The sequence below is a fragment of the Saprolegnia diclina genome, assembly GCF_000281045.1.
Source record: "Saprolegnia diclina VS20 unplaced genomic scaffold supercont1.21, whole genome shotgun sequence".
NCBI lineage: Eukaryota > Oomycota > Saprolegniomycetes > Saprolegniales > Saprolegniaceae > Saprolegnia > Saprolegnia diclina.
Genome location: NW_008246088.1, coordinates 573,844 through 574,354, shown reverse-complemented (window position 1 = coordinate 574,354; position 511 = coordinate 573,844). Strand labels below are relative to the sequence as shown.

At 61.8% G+C, this 511-nt stretch overlaps 1 protein-coding gene across 1 annotated transcript in view; it reads right to left on the bottom strand.

The window, feature by feature from the left end:
• Positions 1-233: 233 nt before the first annotated feature.
• Positions 234-511, bottom strand: part of SDRG_07453 (hypothetical protein) — a 2,336-nt gene continuing 2,058 nt past the window's right edge. The window contains exon 3 of the mRNA XM_008613286.1: positions 234-415. Within this exon, the coding sequence (XP_008611508.1) occupies positions 293-415 (123 nt within the window). The 3' untranslated portion in view covers positions 234-292. The remainder of the gene's footprint in view (positions 416-511) is intronic.

The following is a 511-nucleotide window of genomic DNA, read 5'->3' as shown; positions in this document are numbered from 1 at the left end:
GCTATGTATAATTGTGTTCATGTTGTTGTATAGTGTTCGTCCACGTCAAGGACTGGCGCACCGGTCCGTGGGCCCAGTGGACGTGCGTCGACGCTGGCAACGGCAAGATTGCCTTCCAAGCCGATTCCGGCAAATATCTGGCGCGCTGCAACAACTGCGTCCCCGGTGGCGCGAACCCGGATGCGGCTTTCGTGCATGTCAACGCCTACACCAACAGCCCGTGGGCGCAGCTCACGGTCAACCGCCTCCCGTCGCCGGCGTGCACGTTCAATGATGGTCAAGTGATTGGGCTTCAGGCCGACACGGGCAAGTTCCTTAGCCGCTGCAACAACTGCGTCTCGGGCGGAGCGTACCCCGACTCGGCGATGATCCATGTCTCGACGCTCGCGGGCAACCCGTGGGCGCAGTGGAAGGTCTACAACACAGGCAACGGCAAGCTCGCGTTCCAGGCGGACTCTGGCAACTACTTGGCCCGCTGCAACAACTGTGCAACCGGTGCCGCGTACCCGGA